Source organism: Podarcis liolepis (genome assembly GCF_965112155.1).
Source record: "Podarcis liolepis genome assembly, chromosome: 16".
Taxonomy (NCBI): domain Eukaryota; kingdom Metazoa; phylum Chordata; class Lepidosauria; order Squamata; family Lacertidae; genus Podarcis; species Podarcis liolepis.
In genome coordinates, this window is record NC_139567.1 from 32,390,310 (window position 1) to 32,409,076 (window position 18,767).

An 18,767-nucleotide genomic window follows, 5' to 3' on the forward strand; every position below is an offset into this window, starting at 1 on the left:
CAGGTTCTTCTTATGTTCCTAACTTTGGTTTGGAAGCAGAGGAGATGCATATATTACCGAAAGACCATAGAATCATAGAGTTGGAAGAGACCACAAGGGCCATCGAGTCCAACCCCCAAGATATCGGGGAACAGCTTTCCTTGCAATCGGGAATAATTAGCTGGGCCAGCTCGATCTCTTTCGATTGAGCTGTGCGCGAGGCAGCCTTGACCGCTGAGATTGTGGCAGGCCTAGTCAGCGCAAATTAGCATTTTGATGGCTCTCTTTGCATCGCGCTCAGGCGTTCTGCCTGGGAGAGCATCCAGACCCAGCTTTGATTAGCAGGGCTAAGATAAACCCTTTATAGAACTAAATGCGGTAACGGCTAATCTCAGCAGAGTCACCTGGGTCCTGCGAGACGTAAAGAAGCTTTGCTGCTTTTGATTGTTAACATCCACTGGGCAAAACACACACACACACAGAGAGAGAGAGAGAGAGAGTGAACACTTGTTGCTAACAAACATCATTTTTGCAGATGGTTGTCGGAGAAATGACCTTTTTTGAGAGCATGCAGCCAATCAGAAACTGAGCTTGGCTATTTCTCCCCCACTCCCATTAGAATTAGGCAATGTAGTGACCTGGGGGTGACATTGGACCTCTAACCTCCAGCAGCCCAATCCAGCAAGGCCAGAGATCATGTGAGTTGTAGCAGCAGGGCACCACTTTGGCTAAGCGCTGGAATATAAAAGCCTATGCGTCAGGTGACGCCTTATACACTACCAAACAAGAGATCTGCATAAAAATGGCTTCAATGCTTCTTCATCTTTAAACTAGACTTGGACAGAATAGCCCTTCAAATATAGGGTGCCTCCAAATCAGGCATCCCCAAACTTGGCCCTCCAGCTGTTTTGGGACTACACTTCCCATCATCCCTGACCACTGGTCCTGTTAGCTAGGGTTGATGGGAGTTGTAGTCCCAAAACAGCTGAAGGGCCGAGTTTGGGGATGCCTGCTCCAAACAGAGAACAGTCCCCTGTCAAGTGAAACAAATGGCCACCCAAAGCTGATGGAAAAGGGGCTCTTGTACCTTTAATAGTTGGCTGGAAGAGAGTTATTAACTAAAGGTGCAAAGAGCCCCTCTTCTCTTTTTTATCTGGCTACACTCCCTTCTAGGCTCTGTTCAGCTCCATGGTTATCCCAGATTTTCTGGGACTGGTCTTGAAAATCTGTGTGTATTCAATACGTTATTGCACAGATACTTTCAACTCTGCTTTTATAATAATGCAAATTTGGCCTCATGTGAAAGGCCGAAGATGCTCCCCAGCCCGGATTTCCCAGTATGCCTTCAGAGAACTAAAAGTTAAATTTGCAGGATTTAAGTAACACAACTTAGCAAATACAGTGTGGGAGGCACTGCAGATATTTCTTTCCAAAATGAAGATATTTTTGGCCATTCTATCCTCCCCCAATTCCGAAGCCTCTTGCAGAAAGTGATTTATTTGCAAGAGGAATTTGTTCTTTGTGCTTCTAGATGATTAGAACATTTTCAAGAGACAATAATTGTTTATAGAGCTGGAGGAATAAAGAGCTCTGGCTGAAGCTTGCGGAATTGAAATAGTTTGAGGGGGTTGCAAACAAAGGGTGGCTGGGCGGGTAGTAGGAGTTCCCTTGGCATTAAGAGGAGGGTGAGCAAGGCGGCAAGGACACCCAGGAGAAAAAGCTCCCATCTGTTTGCGTGTAGCCTAGATGCAGAAAGATGCACTGCGGATTCTGGTGGAAGAATCTATAGTCTAATCCAGGTCTTCAGCATGTGGGGCCAGTGGCGTAGCGTGGGGGGTGCCAGGGGTGCCGGCCGCACCGGGCGCAACATCTGGGGGGGCGAGTCCAGAGGGCCCAGCCCCGTCGTGCCCTCGGCCCGCCCCTATTGTCAGAGCAGCCGGCCAGCCTCCGCCTGCTCCTACCTTGCCCACCCGAGGACTGCAGCAGCGTCCGCCCCCGTGGCCACCTACCCCCACCTCGCCCATTGGCTTGCCTCCCTCGGCCCCGCCTCTCTCCGATGGCCGCGGGGGTGTCCTGCTCGGTGCCGGCGCCTTTTTTCAGGAGGTAGGGAGGCTGGACGGGGAGGTGGGGTCGGAAGCGGGCAGAGAAGGAGGGGAGCTTGTAGCCAAAAGGGCTGCACCGGCCGGCAAAGGGCCGGGGAAAGTTTGGAGAGGAGAAACGCACCGTCATGATTTCCCGGTGGAAGCGGCAGGATTAGGGATGGCGAAGCGTAATTACGCACAAATTTCACTGGGTGAGAGCTTCAGGGATCGATCGGCGGAAATGGGAATCAATTGGAATATGAGAAAGAAAGAGAGAGAGGGACCATCATTCATATAGATTTGTAGGGTTAGGGGGCGCAAATCCACGGGTTAGGGGGCGCAAATTACTTGCCTTGCCCTGGGTGCTGACAACCCACGCTACGCCGCTATGTGAGGCAAAGCTGTCATCACCCTAGAAGATATTCCTGGGCACATCATTGCCCACCCATATATGTGTGTGTGCTGATTTGCTCAGCACCATCCGCTGGCATCCCTGCACCTGAGGATCTGAGCCTCAGGATGGGTAGTAACATCTCTTTATTATTTATATCCTGCCCCTCTGGCTGGGTTACCCCAGCCACTCTGGGCAGCTTTCAACACATATAAAAAAAAACCATAATAAAACGTCAAACGTTTTTTGAAAACTTCCAAGCACTCAACACCGAAGGCAGGTACGCGGTGGTAGACATTGTGGAACGGGGGTGGCGAACCCCTGGCTCTCCTCTAGCTGTTGCTTGGCTCTCATCTGTGGGATATTAGCATCCAAAATGCATATGGAAGGGCTGTGGTGCCATGCCCTCTGTGGTTCAGTTCTTAACCAACTTGTGAGTCAAAATGAGAGCAGCAGGTGTGTTGCATTGTGTGCTGTCTGTCTCAGAGTCAGAACACCAGTCTGCCTGTAAATGTTAGGTCATCTGTCACTGTTTAATCTCTGTACACTGTTACGTACTGAAGTTCTCACCCTGGGCCAGCAGGGGGATACTGTAGATAGTTTTCACTCAGATCCACATATGCAAATAAGGGATTGAAAGTGACGTTCAGTGATTGGATAATTACAGAAAGTTGTTACTGTTGCGTTGTAGTGGAGCTCTATATAAGCAGGCTGGCTGAACCCTTCAGTTCTGTTCTGGCCTGTGAATAAACAAGAGCTGTCTGAAGAATCGCTGTGTCGTCTGATATGTTCACCCACAACTTAACATACGCAACCTGCGTTGTGTATATGTTCAGTCCGCAACTGCAAGTACACTAAGCAATTTGTTCCTTAAACTTTAAACGAGAGCGACTTGCGTAGTTTTTATAGGAGGGAAAGATAACGGAAGGGTCAAACGACCCAGGGCTGTCTTCCGCATACTTCCACCAAATGGGAACTAAAGTCTAATTCCCACAGCATCAGGCCCCACTAGCCTGGCCAGTGGCTAGGGATAATGGAAGGGGACAGAGAGCAGCTCAGGCCCAAAGCCTGAATGTGGCCCTTCAATCCTCTTTATTAGGCCCTCAGAATCCTCCCCAGGTCACACACATCAGTACATCATACGCCAAATATTTTTCCCTGGCTGGACTGTGTCCTTGAGCTCTGATAATGCCTCTTCATTGTCTGGGCTAGAAAGGTATAATTGACTGTGTGTGTTTGTTTGTGTGTCTGTCTGTACAGAAAGTAGCCTACTACATACATGTAAAATCTGAATTTATTGCTCTGCTGGCTTTTGCCTCCGACTGCTCCCACTGCCGGCTGCCCAGAAGAGAATGTATCCTTCTTTTTCGCCATCCTTGTTCTTGCAGGTCCCAGTTGGCAACCTGGCCCGCTCCCTTCTGAACCGCTTAATAATAATAATAATAATAATAATAATAATAATTTATTTATACCCCGCCCATCTGGCTGAGTTTCCCCAACCACTCTGGGCGGCTCCCAATCAAATGTTAAAAACAAGTGCAGCATTAAATATTAAAAACTTCCCTGAACAGGGCTGCCTTCAGATGTCTTTTAAAGATAGGATAGCTGCTTCACATCTGAAGGGAGGGTGTTCCACAGGGTGGGCGCCACTACTGAGGAGGCCCTCTGTCTGGTTCCCTGTAACCTCACTTTAAAGTTTGTGAAGCATCCTCCAGACACGCATTTGGCCTTTTGCCATCTTCTCCCACCCTTTTTCCTGGCGCTCTCAGAATGAACAGGATTTGACAGGTTGCATCCTCTCCCCTTGGAAACTGCACCACATGTCTCCCGGGAGCTTGGTCTCTCTGGTTTCCCGCATTTCCCCCATAGTGGTCTTCAAGTTTGAAGTGCAGAAGATGTAATCTTGCAAAGGGACTTTGAATTCCCTAATGCAAGAGCAGCAGACAGTGGAGGCTGGCACCAAAAGAGAGTATATTGTGTTGGAGACTAATTGGATGTGGTTTTCGAGGTGTGTGCTTCATCGGAGGAAAGGATCTGCGATGTCTAAAGCGTCTTGCCAACTTGATCCTTCTGACTGTAGGGAAAGTTTAATTCCAGCAACAGATGTAATGTGGTCTAGTGGTTGGAATGTCAGGATAGGATTGTGGTTGTCTAGGGACAAATCGGATTCATTTCATGTTTAAAAGTGAATCCACCTAATCTGCAGTTTCCAAACCAATAAGTGAATCCAAACACAGCCATCCTTTGAAATTTGCATTTCTTCAAATTTTGCAGTGGAGTTCTCCAACCAAGGATTGTACACAAAAATGCATATACTGTAGTGGCAAAAAATAACATGCAAAAATGAGTTATATTAGGGGAAATTGTTTAGCCATCATGGCTAGTAGCCATCAGTAGAATGCCCTCCAACATTTCTCGGATGAAAATAGGGACTTCCTTTTCAACAACAACAATAATAATATTTATACCCCACCCGTCTGACTGGATTGCCCAGCCAGTCTGTGCTGCTTCCAACATATATAAAAACATAATACAACATTAATCATTTTTAAAACTTCCCTATACAGAGCTGCCTTCAGATGTCTTCTGAAGGTTGTATAGTTACTTTCCTCCGTGGCTCGGGGTCGCATAACTCCATACCCTCCAGGGTTTCTCCAATGAAAATAGTGACGTCCTAAGGAAAAGCGGGACATTCTGGGATCAAATCAGAAACCAGGACGGCATCAGTAAATCCAGGGCTGTCTCTGGAAAACAGGGGCACTTGGAGGGTTAGGGCTTTTAATTACCTATGGAGGGTCTGCAATAGCCTTCTCTGTGTATTTGTCCTCTCCAAGTTTGTAGTTGTCCCTGCCTTCTATCAGAATAGGTAAAGTTAAAGGGACCCCTGACCATTAGATCCAGTCGTGGCCGACTCTGGGGTTGCGGCGCTCATCTCGCTTTATTGGCCGAGGGAGCCAGCGTACAGCTTCCGGGTCATGTTCAAGAAGGACACTGACAAACTGGAACGTGTCCAGAGGAGGGCAACCAAAATGGTCAAAGGCCTGGAAACGATGCCTTATGAGGAACGGCTAAGAGAGCTGGGCATGTTTAGCCTGGAGAAGAGGAGGTTAAGGGGTGATATGATAGCCATGTTCAAATATATAAAAGGATGTCATATAGAGGAGGGAGAAAGGTTGTTTTCTGCTGCTCCAGAGAAGCGGACACGGAGCAATGGATCCAAACTACAAGAAAGAAGATTCCACCTAAACATTAGGAAGAACTTCCTGACAGTAAGAGCTGTTCAACAGTGGAATTTGCTGCCAAGGAGTGTGGTGGAGTCTCCTTCTTTGGAGGTCTTTAAGCAGAGGCTTGACAACCATATGTCAGGAGTGCTCTGATGGTGTTTCCTGCTTGGCAGAGGGTTGGACTCGATGGCCCTTGTGGTCTCTTCCAACTCTGATTCTATGATTCTATGTGGCCAGCATGACTAAGCCGCTTCTGGCGAACCAGAGCAGCACATGGAAACGCCATTTACCTTCCCACCGGAGTGGTACCTATTTATCTACTTGCACTTTGATGTGCTTTTGAACTGCTAGGTTGGCAGGAGCAGGGACCAAGCAACGGTTGCTCACCCCGTTGCGGGGATTCGAACTGCCGACCTTCTGATCGGAAAGTCCTAGGCTCTGTGGTTTAACCCACAGCGCCACCCTCTATCGGAATAAGTGCCATATGAAATATGCACTACGTGAAGATGTACTTTCTTTTATCTGTCCTGAATCTTCCAACTATCATTGGAGTTCCACAAGTTCTGGTGCTACAAGAGAGGGAGAAAAACTTTTCTCCATCCACTGTCTCCATTCCATGCATATTGTTATAAACTTCTGTCATACTGCCTCTTACTTGCCTTTTCTCAGAACTGAAAAGTCCCAGATGCTGCAGCTTTACTTATGCTGACCATGAGGTTTAGATTGCTTCCCCAATGAGCAGGTGACTGTAATACGTCTGTCTCCTTCCGCTGTCATCTCTTGCCTCTCACCCTTGAATTATTTTGTGGTTGGAGGGATTAAGGGAGAGACAGAGAGAGAGAGAGATAACTGCCGGTCAGGACAGCTTGCGTCTGTTGTGTAACTGAAATGAACATGGCGGAGAAAATGTTAAATATGCAAAATTTGCTGGTGGGGAGCAGATGTTTTGCTGCTCGCTCCGTAGGCCTAATTTGTGTTGCTTTGACAAGCTGACTGCGCACCTGAAGGAAAAAAAACCCTCCGTTTGCCCAGGGAGGGGCTGATGGGCTCCAGATGGCGCCGAATAATTTCTGCACATCGTTAATGTAAAATGCAGTTAATAGGGCCTGGTGTTTGTTTTCCTATTTGCCTCCTACTTGCTATGAGGGGCTACAGAGAAAGCTGCAAATAGTTACGAATCCTTTCTGGAAACCTTGATTTAGTCATTCTTTTTTCAAAATGTAATTGCATCAGGCATTTATAACTGTGCCTGATCCAGCAGAACTCTTCCTGCTTTTTAATCCTCTATCCTTTTCTTTGTACAAAATGGCAAACCCCTCAACTGTCCCAGGAAAACTGGGACATCCCCCCCTTTTTTTTTATTTGCGTGAGAGCACGGCAGCCATTTTGGGCACCATAATCTTGCACCATAGTCTCGCCCTGGAAAAGGCGCTTTTGGGGGGAGCGACAGTGTTTTGTTATTTATTTATTTCTATTACCCGCCCTTCACCCTAATATAGACCTCAAGTGTTGGAAGCCAGGGTAAAGATGTGCGTCTTCAGCACCTTCTGGAAGCTGTATAATGAAGGTGCCCAATGCACTTCTCTGGGGAGGTTGGGCCACAGTTTAGGGGCCACCACAGAGAAGGCCCTCTCCTGGGCTGCCACCCCTGCAAGACTCTGAGCTACCAAGAAGGCCCCCTCTACCAATCTCAGCACCCAATAGAGTCTCTAGGGAAGGAGGCTGGCTTTCAATTATTGGGGGCCGAAGTCTTTTAGGGCTTTAAACACCAGCGTGAGGGCCCAGAAACGAATTGGCAGCCAGTCCGGCTGCTTTGAAACGGGATTTATGTGAGATCTAAACAGAACCCCAGGCAGTAATCTGGCTGCTGCATTTTGGACCAGTTGGTTTTCCTCAGTCGTATTCAAGGGCAGCCTCACATAGCAATATCCCTGTCTGGAAATTCCCAGAGCATGGAGAATACCATACCCCGCAAGTGTCCCATTTTAAGCAGGACACCCTGGATCAAAGAAGCCAATCCCAGGCTCTGTTTGGATCCCAGAAGGTCCCATTTTTTGGTCTGGCACTCTGGTGTGAGCCATTGCACCAAACTGCCAAACCAGAAGGCACTCTGGTGTGTGACCTTGCTGACAAGCGCCAGACCTGAAAGCGCCGCACCCTTCCTGACACCCCAATTTGGGGATGAAAATGTCGGGAGGTTTTGTCCAAAAGGTACTCTACCCATGCGTCGTTGCCATGGCCTACAAGACGCCTAGCGTGGTGGGGCCTCTGCTAACAAAAACCCTCTTCCTCTCGGATGCCTTTAGCATCCTTCGGATCATTCCCTCTGGCACAAAACCATTACATTTCCCCCAAAACCTCTTCTCTCTTCCTGTGTCACTCATCATCTTCTCTTTTTATATCCTCCCCAAGAATGAATGTAAGCAATCTGTTGCCATAGCAATGACAACTTCGCCATCACCCGGGAGTCCGTAAGTACTTCAAGCGCCTGGCTTCTGTCAGCAGCAAGCACTGTCAACTTTCTTGCATTGTCACCCCTCTCTCTCTCTCTCAGTCCTCCAATTTCTTCCCACTCCTGGTGGGTTTTTAGAACCATTAATAACCTGAGGGAGAATCATATTATTGTTCCTCCAGAAGCACCTGGGGGGGGGGGGCCTGCAAGATCCCCGGCTAGCTGCAGTGCGGAAGTGGGAAGAAATTAAATTCGGTTTGCGTATCATCGTGAAGCCGCCTTGTTCGCATTTTCATGGGGGAAGGAAACAACAAACTGAACCACAGCCATCTTTAGAAATTCGCTGTCCTGGAAGGAACTGGCGATACTGGTGGAAGGGCCAGATTCTGGAGGGGTAGACCTTCGAACACTGATTTATTTTATTCGTCTCTTAAAAGTTATTCGCTCTGCTTGATTGTCAGAAAAAGCCCTCAGAGCGCTTTACGAAGAGGATAAAACCACGGTATTCGAAAGTCTGGGAGACAGCTATTTTAGAAAAAAATTACTTGAAAATTGTCCAAGGTCAAAGTAAAAAAGGCACATTCTCTTTGGTATGGTGTGATTTCATTATGTATATAAAGGATGCAACAGATGGATCTGTTGCCGTTCCAGCATTTAAATAGATCTTGCTAGGGCAATGAACTGAAATGCTAGTATCATGTTTGAGTTTTTTTCTCTGTCTTTCCTTCTTAGTTTTCTGAAACTTGACCTCTGCCTGCAAATCCTATTTTCTGGATAGCAGAGATATTACTGGTGCTCAGTTTTTTGTTTTTCTGTTTGCTGGTTGCTGTAATGCAGTGTTGGCCAAACTTGGCCCTCCAGCTGTTGTTGGACTACAGCTCCCATCATCCCTAGCTAACAGGACCAGTGGTCAGGGATGATGAGAATTGTAGTCCCAATAAGCTGGAGGGCCAAGTTTGGCCAACACTGCTTTAATGTTTTGATGTTTCTCTCTTTTGGGAGTTCACTAGTATTGTAGAGACCATGCTCCCTGACTTGATTTTACTGGGTCTTGGATTGCTGTTTCTTTCTCTGTATAAAAAGGAGTAAAATTATTTACAACAAATCACACTCCTCTGAATTTACAGTTCAGTAACTTGCACCAAAATGCATATATTAAGATGAGATGTGCATGGAAATGCATTAATATACTACTACAAAAATAGCAGAAAATCATCCAGTACGTTAAGAAAAATTGCAGAAGTGTTTATTATGCTAAATCCTCAGTAAAATGCTGACGAATCATCACAATGATTTAATGATAATAATAATAATCCACAAGCTGGTGTGGAAATGTGGAGAACTGAATGTATGAATGGAAAAAAGAGAAACTGATAGAAATCAGAATTGTCACATACTCCCATCCCTGGGGCACAGGTAATGCTGCAAGACAAATCAAGGATTCTCTGTGTTCTGACTTCGCTATTTATAAGCAACAGTTACCCATGAGCACACCCACACACACAAGCACTCTAATAAGCGCTGGCTGGAATTATTATTATTATTATTAATTTATTGATTGCCTTTTGCATCTCTGTCTATGTACAAACAAATGTTGGCAAACTCTTTATGGTTCCCATAAACGTGAGATAGGCAGGGTATAAATAATAAAATTATTATTATTATTATTATTATTATTATTATTATTATTTGATCGGTAAAGGTAAAGGGACCCCTGACCATTAGGTCCAGTTGTGGCCGACTCTGGGGTTGCGGCGCTCATCTCGCTTTATTGGCCAAGGGAACCGGCGTACAGCTTCCGGGTCATGTGGCCGGCATGACTAAGCTTCTTCTGGCGAACCACAGCAGTGCACGGAAACGCCGTTTACCTTCCCACCGGAGTGATACCTATTTATCTACTTGCACTTTGACGTGCTTTTGAACTGCTAGGTTGGCAGGAGGAGGGACTGAGCAACGGGAGCTCATCCCGTCGCGGGGATTCGAACCGCCGACCTTCTGATCGGCAAGTCCTAGGCTCTGTGGTTTAACCCACAGCGCCACCCGCGTCCCTCTATTATTATTAGATAGCAGTATATAAATACTGGAAACTCCCAACTGACAAACATCCAGTTGATACCCGCATAGTGCCAAAATCAGAAGTGACCTAAAAACTTCACTCAAAGGACAAAATGAAGCCAAAAGCTTTACATGAGCCCCAGCAAAACGAGAATTGCCTTTACTTCTATAAACAAACAAACTGCAGGTAGCTGAATTAATTTTGCCTCCTGACTTTCCACCAGCTCTCGCCTTATCCCAGTGGCTTCTGGGCACAGGGTTGTGAACAGCAGCTATTGTGCTATTTTCATGAGGACTAGTGTCATTTCAGATCTCGGGCTTAACTAGTGGCAGAGAACCGGTGTTGTGTTGGGTGTCTTGTGAGTCAGACCTCTTGGCCCCTCGAGGTTAGCATTGCAGCTTCCATTTTTCCTGAACATATTTTGTTGTTTTAAATTAGCCTCCCCCCCGCCTCCCCCCCCCTTGGGTAATTTTTGTCTGATTGTTGCTTATATGTGCAATTAGGGTAATTGCGTCTGATTATGCAAATGCGTGTCATTGTGTAATTAGAAGCTGGAAGATAAAGTATAATACATCCATGGGCTCCCTCTCCTTTCTTCCTGTCTCCTTCCCCTCCCCCATTGTTTTGAACTTCCCGAACTGGCTATAATAATGCAGAAAGCAAGTGATTATTGTGATCGCTCTTGACTTTGGGATGAAATTGTTCTTTCGGAGCCCTGGAGTGCTTCGGAACAGGTTTTTAAATGCAAACCTTGCTGTATGGCTAGAGTAGGCTGGTCTGCTTCAGCTATTCAACCACCACTAATGTGGGCCGTAGAAATGATAGAGAAAGCAGGGTACCTTGCACACCAGGTCCTGATCCAGCGACAGTTGTGCCCCAGGAAGTACAGTGGTGCCTCGCAAGACGAAAAGAATCCGTTCTGTGATTCTCTTCGTCTAGCGGTTTTTTCATCTTGCAAAGCAAGCCCATTGACGGATTAGCGGATTAGCGCTATTAGCGGCTTTTAGCGGTTTATCTGCTGATCGGATCAGCTGATAAGTGGCTTAGCGGCTTATAAAAAGGGGGGGAGGGGAAAAAACCAGCAGGAACTCACAAGACATTGTCGTCTTGCGAAGCAAGCCCATAGGAAATTCGTTTTGCGAAGCACCTCCAAAACGGAAAACTCTTTCGTCTAGCGAGTTTTCCATCTTGCGAGGCATTCGTCTTGCGGGGCACCACTGTAGCATGAAAGAATGAGAGCGACCAGAGCTACAGTCCTCATCCCCTGTTGAATTCAATAGCCCTTACCATATTTTTTGCTCCATAAGACACACTTTTTTCCTCCTAAAAAGTAAGGGGAAATGTCTTTGCGTCTTATGCAGCGAATGCGTGGTCCCTGGAGCCGAATTGCCCAGGGGCGAAAAGCAGATTGTGCTTTTTTTTTAAGAAAGAGGGAAGGGGTGTTGAAAGGAAGCCGCTGAGCAGCTGATCGGCAAGCGATCAAGAGGGAGATAAGGGATACTAGCAATAAAGGAGGCTGCCTGGGAGAGGGGAGGTAAAAGCACATGGATCCTCAGGATTTTTGCATTGGGTCACCCCAAATTCACCATCAGATCACATAGCATGTCCATGGCTACAGCCTGCACCAAAAAATCATGCATCCACTGTTTCGTGGGGCCTCAATGGCGCAAAAACGTGGTTATAAAGCACGGATCCACATGGATTCTCAGGATTTTTGCATTGGCCTACCCCAAACTCACCATCAAATCACATATCACGTCTGTGGCCACAGCATGAACCACAAAAATCATACATCCACTGTTTCGTTCAGAAAATATTTTTTTTCTTGCTTTCCTCCTCTAAAAACTAGGTGCGTCTTATGGAGCGAAAAATATGGTAGATAGACATCTGTCAGGGATTCTTTAGCTGTGATTCCTGCAATGCAGGAGGGGAGAGGACTCTTACGCTTGAATCCTGCGTCCAGGTTTCCCAAAGGCACCTGGCTGGCCGCTGCTGGACTAGATGGGCCATTGGCCTGATCCAGCAGGCGTTTCTCATGTGCGTACTGACGGAACTCAAAAAGATGAATGGCTAGCATTAAAAAACAACAACTATTTTTCTCTCTCCCATCGTAAGTCGGGGAAAGGGGTTTAGCTATATCTCTGAGAGATTTCTGAGAGAAACAAATTCCTTGATGTCCTGGGAAGATGGCAAGGGTATTCCTTTTATGGCGGCTCCTCTCTTCCTGCTATGATGCCTTTCGGATCAGTACTCCTTTGATCTGCCCCTAAGCTTGCCATAAATAATGCAAGGGAGAGGGATTCAACCCAGCTAGAGGAAATGCCGGCCAACAGAGCCTAGATAAGGTTGCCACATAACATTACTCCTTCTGCTACGCCCCTGCAATCAAAGCCAAGATCTCCATTTTGCATGCCTTTCCCAGAGACCTGAGGGGAAGCAAATACGTCGCAAGATGCACCCGGCTTTTTTTTAGCCTGAGGTGAACCATGGTTTTGGTGCCAGTGGTCCATCCTCAATCAAATTAGGCTGGCGTTGTGGATTTCTTCAATAACTGCACTGTTGTGATGTTTAAGTGGAGTCCCCAGGCTTATATAGAGGCATTCACTCGCCTTAACTCTACGCTTGCATAGAAACAGAGTCACGTTCTCAGAGGAAAAGCATGCCTGCACTATCTGAGCTGAATACCTGATTTAGCAAGAAGAACAGGCTGCCAACTCTCTATCTCTCTATTCCCTGTTTAGGGAAGCTTTTAATGTTTGATGCATTACTGTATTTTAAAATATTTTGTTGGAAGCCGCCCAGAGTGGCTGGGGAAGCCCAGCCATATGGGCAGGGTATTAATAATAATAATAATAATAATAATAATAATAATAATAATAATAATAATTAATAATTTATATCTTAGGGGCTGCCACAGAGAAGGCCCTCTCCTGGGCCAGCCCCCCTGAACTTCTGAGAGAGGTGGAACTACCAAGAAGGCCCTCTCTGCTGATCTTAACACCTGGGAGGGTCTGTGGGGAAGGTGGCTGCCATTCAAGTATTTGGGGGTCTTATCGGACTTCGAACACTAAGATGAGTGCCTTGAGCTTTGCCTAACAGATTTCCCTAAAATGCATATTTATGCACACTTTCTCCTACCACTAGTTTTTGGTTTTTAGAACCACCTCCTGAAATTCAGAGAAGTGCAAGACTGCATTTGGTTTCTGGGTCTTGCTTCAGGAAGTGGGAATGCGGAAGGCTGGCATCGAAACACAAACCAAACCGAATTTCCCCTCCATCCTTAACCTCTGTTGCAGATCTTTCATTTTGCCGTTGAGCAGCAGTTGTGTGTCGCATATGCTTTTAAAAAGACAGCTGCTCAGCACCACAAAGGAAAATGGCAATAAACTAACTGCCTTTTCCTGAAATAGCATGGGGCAGATTTTACTGCCACGCTGGGGTTCTTTTCAGCAGATGCTCTGCAGGGAGGGAGATGAATCGCGGACAGTTATGGCCGGGGATCTCCAAGGGGAGCATGAGTTTTATTTGAAACAATTTCATTTCCTTTTGGCCAGGTGCCCAAACATCAGCAGACAGCTCCTTCCCTGTGAGAAAGGAAATGTGTTGTTAGGGTTGGAGAGGGGGGGTGTCTTAGAAAAACCAGCAAAATACCCTGCCACCCCCTGCCATTCCTTTGCTGCCCTCTTACACAACTAGAATTAGAGGATATTGTTCCAGCAAAAACAAACTCTTTTGAGATTGCGGCCACATTCATACTGTACGCTTAAAGCACTTTCATACCACGTTAAACAGTCATGCTTTCCCTCAAAGGATTCTGGGAGCTGAAAAATGGCGGGAGTAAAGGGAAATTTGGGGCAGTATCCCGGCATACAGTTCTTTCTTGCTGTTTTCACGGGGGGAATCGTGCAAGAACTGAAAGATAAAGGCGGAGAAGGTGGGCAGTAGCGACGTTGTCCCAAAACGTTTGTTGTGCCCATGACTCTAACCACTACGCTGCGCTGTCTCTGTGGTTTGGGTATCAACTTATTTGATGTCCTTTTATTGAAATGGCTTTTATTTTTTAAAAAATGAGTGGTAGTAAACAAGGCGCATTTTGGTAGGGTTGGTCTTGATGTGCCTTCCTGAAGGAGTTGGCTAGAACCAACTGTTATTCTCTCCAAACTGGTTCTGTGTGGGTATCCTTAATTTGCATCTTATTCCTTCGCCCCTTGTCCATTGTTTTTTATTATTATTATTATTGTTATGATATTCCAACAGTAAACAAAAGGCTACGTGCTTCACCCTCCGTTGGCTGATAGCATCTCCGGACAGGGAAAATTTCCATTGGCCCTGTTTGCCTCAGGGAAAAGGGCACAGGAGGAAGTTTTAACAAGAGTTCTCCTCCCCTCCAGTCCATATTGTGACACATTTCCAGCTTCCCTGTGTTGGATGAAAGATGGGGGGTGGCCAGAGGTCTTCCCTGCGAAGGCACCCTCTATTTCAGTGGTTCCCAACTTGGGACCCTGCGGACCCCAAGAGGAATCACTCATCCCAGCCAGGGAAAAACATGTAACAAAAGTTCAGAGCTGGACTAGTGGGGGACAGTGGCCAAAGGCCCTTGGCTTGAGGGTCTTCCGCCCCAGCCTTAGGCCACTTCAAACATTCATGACTTCCACCAAAGAATCCTGGGAGCTGGAGTTTGAGAATTCTTACAGTGGACCTGTTGCCTTCACAAAGCCACAATTGCCAGAGTTCCCTGGGAAGAGGGATCGACTGTTAAGCCACTCTGGGAATTGTAGCTCTGTGAGGGGAACGTGGGTCTACTGGCAACCCTCAGCACCCTTAACAAACTACAGCTCCCAGAATCCTTTGGGGGAAGCCGCCACTCACAGCTCTTTAAATGTACAGTCATACCTCGGGTTGAAGTAGCTTCGGGATGAATATTTTCGGGTTGCGCTCTGCGGCGACCCAGAAGTAATGTAGCGCGTTACTTCCGGGTTTCGCCGCTCGTGCAAGCGCAGATGCTCAAAATGACGTCATGTGCATGCGCAGAAGTGGCGGATTGCGACCCGCGAGGACACGGGTTGCGTTCGCTTCAGGATGCGAACGGGGCTCCGGAACGGATCCCGTTCGCATCCAGAGGTACCACTGTACGGCGTGGATGCAGCCTTAGAAGAAAGAAGGGAAAGCGTTTTGGCAGACTTGGTGCAAGGACGCTTCTGCTTTTCGTGTCGAAATGAAGTGGCCACGCTATTTCTAAATCAAAGCAGAAGGAATGGAGGAAATGATGAAACAGGGGAGGGTGCTGGTTGTGTGTGAATCCTTTGCAATAAGAGGCCTGTTTGGGATTCAGACAGTCTGTGGTTTGCAACGCTGATCGAACAGATCTTTGCCGTTGTCACGCCGCGACCTTTCCATGCCTTGCCCTGCGTTCTTGTCGTTTCTTGCATATCATTGTGCAGTTGATAGGTTTCCAATGGTTTTGATCTAGTGTCATGCTGGCATCCAAGCTGCTCTGGTTTCTGTTTTTGACTGTGTTTTAGGGTTTTTCAACATGTGAACTGTCCAGGGAACATGGTTGATTGGGTGTAGGGATGGGAGAGAAATATGATTCAGCTCACATTTAAAGGCAAATCCACCCACTTAAAGGCAAATCTATGAAATTTGCAGTTTCCAAAATAGTCTAAGAACCAATACACAGCCATCTTTAGAAATACACACTTTGCTGAATTTTGCACTGCAGTTTTCCAGTAAAGTAATATGTTTTTAAAAAATACCTATATGTGAGTGAAATGTACATAAAAATGCATATTCTTCTTCTTATTATTATACTACATTTCATCAAGGATCACAGGGCGGTTTACAATATAAGAACACAAAAATACACAACACATATCAGTGAAAATAACATTCAAAAAGGCATCATATTAGGGGAAACTGCTTTGCAAAAATGTGCATGTTAAATATTAGAAGAAATTCATGCTGATGAACCTTCCCAAGGATTTAAAAAAAAAAAAAATCTCAAACTGATGAGGAAATATGAAGAACTAAATTTATTATTTATTTTTTAAAACTATTTTTAATTCAACGACATGTAAGAAATAAGGACGTAATGAGGGAAAATACCATTAAATTTAAACATGCAAACAGAAAAGATACAGATATTGGTTTCTGTATTTGCAATGATTATTCCTATTGCAGCGTAATCACATATACCTTTAAAAACAATTTTCTTTATTTGTTAGTATCAGGATGCTGTCCTCGGGGTCTGATGACATTCACAGTGGCTGGAAACCACGGCATAGGAGAGGGCTCTTGTGTTCGAATCCTGCTTGCTGGTTTCCCACAGGCATCTGCTTGGCCCCTGTGAGAACAGGATGCTGGACTAGATGGGTCACTGGCCTGATCCTGCAAGCTCTTCTTATGATCTTACTTAGTTACAACTACGCAGGCTTAACCATGACTTTTTGTGATACTTTCCAGGTGTCCATGCGGCAGGATCTCCACCTCAGATGCTTCCCATGAGCCACACCGCTCCAGCACCCTCCGTTGTCGTCATCTAAGAACGCGGAAAGCCACGAATCGAGGATGGGGGACTCCGCAGCCGAGACAGCAGTCCAAATCCCCGATGTCTGTTGCAAAGACACCCAGACGGAGCTCGCCGAGAGAGTCGCGGCGATCCATGTTGCCGTCGGCCCCGACGCCGCCGACCAAAACGGCCAAGGAACCATCGCAGGGAATGTCGTTGGGTTCTCCAAGATGGCTGCCAACAACCAAAGGAACGGGGTTGATGTTGATTCGGGAACATCCGAAGAACTAGATGGGGCTCACGAGTTGCTTGCCCCAAAAAGGGCTCCAGCAAGACCCATCCTCTCTGGCCGGAAATACTCCCTTCAGGAAAAGCCTGCGGGGAACTACTTGGCTTCTTCGGATGCCACAGGCTTTGGTCCTTACGCCACGGGCCCTTCCACTCACATCTCGCCACGGATAGTGCGGCGGCCGACGATAGAGTCCCACCGAGTCTCCATTTCAGATGCTGCGGTGGGTTGGCTCTCCCTTTTGGATGGATGGGGTGTGCTGTCAACAAAGGGCGGTTGGAAAATACTTTTTGGGTGAACTGATAAATGCAATTCACACAGCCGGTTCTGCCATTAGACAGAGTGAGGCAAACTCCTCTGGCAGCCATTTTGGGGGGCTGTGAAAAGGAAGCAAACAGATAGTTATTTAATGTATTGTTATTAATGCTGCTGCTGTTGTTACTACTGCAGTTTTACAGTCAGGGGGTGAGAGAAGCAATTGTGGGAATATCTATCTGAAGCGCTGACATAACTTGACTAACTTTGGTTTGGGATGTGGGAGGAATTGGTTTGTGTTGAAAGGGAAACCTACTTAATTCGCCCCTTTCTGAAGCAATATGTGAACTGAGACACAGCCATCCTTTGAAATTTGCACTTCTTTGAATTTTGAAATGAAATGCATTATATTAAGGGAAACTGCGTTGCAGAAATGTGTACATTAGGTAAAACACTGTGTATTTATTAGCGTTAAATGGTGGATTGTATTATCTTCTTGGTCCTAAGTCCTACCTTCCGGAGCAGCAGTATCCAATAATAGAATAGTTTGATGTCATCTGCAGATTTGATGAGCATCCCCTCAATTCCTTCATCCAGGTCATTTATAAAGACGTTGAACAACAACGGGCCCTGGACAGAACCCTGCGGTACCCCACTTGTCACTTTTTTCCAGGATGAGGAGGAACCATTAATGAATACTCTTTGGGTTCAGTCAGTCAACCAGCTACAAATCCACCTAACAGTTACCTCATTCAACCCACATTTTACCAGCTTCCTCACAAGAACATCATAGGGGACTTTGTCAAAAGCCTTACTGAAATCAAGATACACTATGTCCACAGCATTTCCCTGATCCACCAAGTTTGTAATTCCATCAAAAAAAGAAATCAGATTGGTCTGGCATGACTAATTTTTGAGAAACCCATGCTGGGTCTTCGTAATTACAGCATCCTTTTCTAAATGCTCACAGACCAACTGTTGAATTATCTGCTTAAGGACCTTCCCTGGTATCGATGTCAAGCTCTGTAGTTATCTGGGTCTTCCTTTCCCCCCTTTTTGAAGATGAGGACAACATTTGCTCGGCTCCATCTTCTACATGGCAGCTCTTCAGATATTTGAAGACCACTATCATGTCTCCCTTAATCTTTCCACCTACCAGCCAAACTTCAGGCCTGGAGATCAAATGTGGCCCTCCAGGCCTCTCTGTCAGGCCCTTGAGACCCACTCCAAGCCACACCCCTCACCATCCCATCTCTCACACCCTCCTTGAGTGTTCTCCCCTGGCTGGGATGTGTCTTCCAACTCTAACTATGCCTCTTGCTTGTCTGGTGGGAGGCTAGAGAGGAGTGGGTGGTCATAGGCAAACTCAGCCCTCCAGATATTTTGGGACTACAACTCCCATCATCCCTAGCTAACAGGACCAGTGGTCAGGGATGATGGGAGTTGTAGTCCCAAAACATCTGGAGGGCCGAGTTTGCTTATGCCTGGCTTAGGAACTAGCCTGCTGTACAGAGCTAATATTTGCATTCCTT

The 18,767-nt window shown here is 46.4% G+C and overlaps 1 protein-coding gene across 5 annotated transcripts in view; it reads left to right on the forward strand.

Moving 5' to 3' along the window:
* CAMKK1 (calcium/calmodulin dependent protein kinase kinase 1) overlaps positions 1-18,767 on the forward strand; it is an 85,459-nt gene that overhangs the window by 16,379 nt on the left and 50,313 nt on the right. For all 5 annotated transcript variants that reach the window (XR_014519983.1, XR_014519984.1, XR_014519985.1 and 2 more), the window contains exon 2: positions 16,646-17,203. Coding sequence is in view for 2 of the 5 variants with exons in the window: in XM_083479316.1 (XP_083335442.1) it covers positions 16,751-17,203 (453 nt within the window). In the remaining 3 variants the exon portion in view is untranslated. The remainder of the gene's footprint in view (positions 1-16,645; positions 17,204-18,767) is intronic.